The following is a 3,315-nucleotide window of genomic DNA, read 5'->3' as shown; positions in this document are numbered from 1 at the left end:
ATTAATGTTATACTAAAACTTTTGTCACACCTCTTCGTTAAAGCTAATAGAAAAATGTATGTATATTTGATAATTAAAATAATTCTTTCTTCTATTTTTATTTATATTTGTTTATTATATTAATTCTTATTTCTATTATTGTATTTGATAATTATAATAATTCTTTCTTTCATCTATTTATTATAATAATTATTTCTTTCTTCTATTTATTATAATAATTCTTTCTTTCATCTATTTATTATAATAATTCTTTCTTTCATATATTAAATATAATAATTCTTTCTTTCATCTATTATTTATAATAATTCTTTCTTTCATCTATTTTTTATAATAATTCTTTCTTTCATCTATTTATTATAATAATTCTTTCTTTTATTTGACCAAATAAAAAAATTAAAGAAATAAAAGTAAATTAATAAATAAGTATTAGTATAATGAATTAAATTTTTAATAAATTGCTATTCAATAATTTTTGAAAAAAAAATAAAAATAAATGATATAAGAGAAAAAATATTTTAACAATCTAGAAGAAGTAAATATTTATTATTTTTTTATTAATAATGCTTCAATTTATTATTTTTATTAAAAAAGTTTTTATAATCCACATTTTAATCGCATTAGATTCTGCATATTGAACTGAGGTATAATTCATTCACGATTATTAATTTCTTTTTATATTTAATTTTCAAGTTATTAATAACATTATTTTTCATATAAATACTCATCAATTTTCATTTATTCCTATATTAAAAATTATTTTTTAATTATTTTAAATTAATTTTTACTCAATTTTTATTTATTTAACTTTTATATTTTATATTTTTTATTATATTTTGCTTCTAACTAAATAATTTACTATATTTTTTTCAATAATAAAAGTAGGTAATAAATTAAAAATAAAGGTGCTTCAGATTTAGGTTTTGGATTATCAAACTGCACTAATCTTTCAAATTTGATACTTGATCTTAAGTAAAAACAGTTTATTTTTTTTGGATGGATTGTTGATATTTTTGAATATATAAAGGAATTTAAAATAATTTAATATTTTTTAATTTTTTTTAGCTCTTTATTTGTTATTATTTTATTTCTTTACTTCTAACTAATTATTTAAACTTCAATATTTAAAAAGTGAAAACGAAATAGGTGCTTAAGGTGCATCAAACTTAGGTTCTGGTTTAGGAAAGTGCGTTAATCTCTCAATTTTGACACTTCATCTATAGTAAAAACAGTTTATTTATTTATTTGTTTTGGATTGTGATATTTTTGAATATAAAAATGAATTGAAAAAACTAACTTATTCTTTTAATTTATTAGCTTTTTATTTGATTTATTTATTTACTTTTTTTTATTATCCTTGTGTTTTTATTTTTAAATTCATTGTTTGTTTTTTAATTTAACTCATTTTTTGATTTTCAACTTTTGATTTTTTTGATTAATTTATTTTTTATTATTTCACATTTTATCTTCATTTTATCCTTGTAACTAACTAACTATATTTTATTTCTTCAATATTTAAAAAGACTTAATTAAATTGGTGATAAAGGTGCATAAGAAGTAGGTTCATGTTTAGAAAAGTGTGTTAATCTCTCAAATTTGACACTTAATCTAAAGTAAAAACAATTTATTTATTTATTTTAGATTGTGATATTTTTAAAAATGAAATAAAAAAAATAATTCTATTAATTTATTAATGAACTTATAAATTGATTTTTTTTTTTTTCTTTCTTTTATTGTTCTTGTGTTTTTTTTTAATGTCTTTTATTCCTTGTTTGTTATTTAACTCATTTTTAGATTTTCAACTTCTGTTTTTATGAATTTATTATTTCATATTTTATCTTCATTATTTCCTTCTAAATAATTAAATTACTATATATTATTTATTCAATATTTAAAAAGTAACAATAAAATTGGTGCTTAAGGTGCATCAGACTTAAGTTTAGGTTTAGGAAAATGTGCGAATCTCTCAAATTTGACAGTTAATTTTGGGTAAAAATAGTTTATTTGTTTTATTTAGGTTGTGATATTTTTAAATTTTAAAAATAATTAATCCTTTTCATTTACTTATTTATTGGCTTTAAATTTGATTTATTTATATTATGCTCGTGTTTTCTTTTGATTTCATTTATTGTTTGTTTGCTTGTTTTTTAATTTAATTCATTTTTTGATTTTCAACTTTTGTTTTTAAGAATTAATTTATTTCTTATTATTTCATATTTTATCTTCATTTTCTCCTTCTAAATTGCTAATTAATTATTTATAATTTATTCAATATTATAAAAGTAACAATAAAATTGGTGCTTAAAGTGCATCCGAATTAAGTTCTGCTTTAGGAAAATGCTCTAATCTCTCAAATTTGACACTTGATTTTGGGTAAAAACAGTTTATTTACTTTTGAAGTGATGTTTTCGAATATAAAAATGATTGAAAAAAAATAACTCTTTTAATTTATTTATTTATTAGCTTTTTATTTGGTTTATTTTCTTTTTTATTTTATTATGTTTATGTTTTTTTTAATTTCTTACTTTATTTGTTTGTTTTTTAATTTAACTCGTTTATTTTTTCATTTTCATCATTTGCTTTTATGAATTAATTAATTTATTTCGAATTTATTTCGAATTTTTCCTTCTCAACAACTTTTTAACAATACATTATCTCTTCGATATTTAAAAAGAGAAAGTTAAATTGCTGATAAAGGTGCATCAGACTTAGGTTCTGGTTTAGAAAGGTGTGCTAATCTCTCAAATTTGACTCTTTATCTTGGGTAAAATCAGTTTATTTCTTTTGAATTGTGATATTTTTGTATAAAAATGAATTTAAAAATAAATAAGAAACTCTTTTAATTTATTTTAGAATTTTATTTTATAATATTTACTTTCTTTTTTTTTATTATTTTATTTGTTTTTTTGTGTTTTTTTTTTTCTTTTCATTATTTGTTTTTTTAAATTTTCAACTTTTGTTTTATAATTAATTAATGAATTTCTTATTATTTCACTTTTTATCTTGATTTTTTCCTTGTAACTAACTAATTAACTATATTTTATTTCTTAAATATTTAAAAAGTAACAACTAAATCGGTAATAAAGGAGCATTAAACTTAGGTTTTAGCCTAGAAAAGTGCCTTAATCTCTCAAATTTGACGCTTAATCTTGGGTAAAAACAATTTATTTGTTTTTGATTGAGATATATTTGAATATAAAAGTGTATTGAAAAATAATAACAAACTCTCTTAATTTATTGATTAGATTTTTATTTGATTTATTTTCTTTTTTTTTATGTTTGTGCTTTATTTTTAATCTTTTTCTTTTTTTATTTGTT

The 3,315-nt window shown here is 17.6% G+C and overlaps 1 protein-coding gene across 1 annotated transcript in view; it reads left to right on the top strand. All coding sequences in view use genetic code 6, as the record gives it.

The window, feature by feature from the left end:
* Positions 1 to 493: 493 nt before the first annotated feature.
* TTHERM_001453050 (hypothetical protein) overlaps positions 494 to 3,315 on the top strand; it is a gene marked incomplete at both ends in the record, with an annotated part of 7,329 nt that continues 4,507 nt past the window's right edge. The window contains 9 exons of the mRNA XM_012799891.1: positions 494 to 532; positions 592 to 641; positions 880 to 969; positions 1,130 to 1,219; positions 1,521 to 1,610; positions 1,897 to 1,986; positions 2,281 to 2,370; positions 2,672 to 2,761; positions 3,061 to 3,150. Coding sequence (XP_012655345.1) covers positions 494 to 532; positions 592 to 641; positions 880 to 969; positions 1,130 to 1,219; positions 1,521 to 1,610; positions 1,897 to 1,986; positions 2,281 to 2,370; positions 2,672 to 2,761; positions 3,061 to 3,150 — 719 coding nt within the window. The remainder of the gene's footprint in view (positions 533 to 591; positions 642 to 879; positions 970 to 1,129; positions 1,220 to 1,520; positions 1,611 to 1,896; positions 1,987 to 2,280; positions 2,371 to 2,671; positions 2,762 to 3,060; positions 3,151 to 3,315) is intronic.

The sequence above is a fragment of the Tetrahymena thermophila genome, assembly GCF_000189635.1.
Source record: "Tetrahymena thermophila SB210 genomic scaffold scf_8254414, whole genome shotgun sequence".
NCBI lineage: Eukaryota > Ciliophora > Oligohymenophorea > Hymenostomatida > Tetrahymenidae > Tetrahymena > Tetrahymena thermophila.
This window is presented reverse-complemented; position numbering and strand designations above follow the sequence as displayed.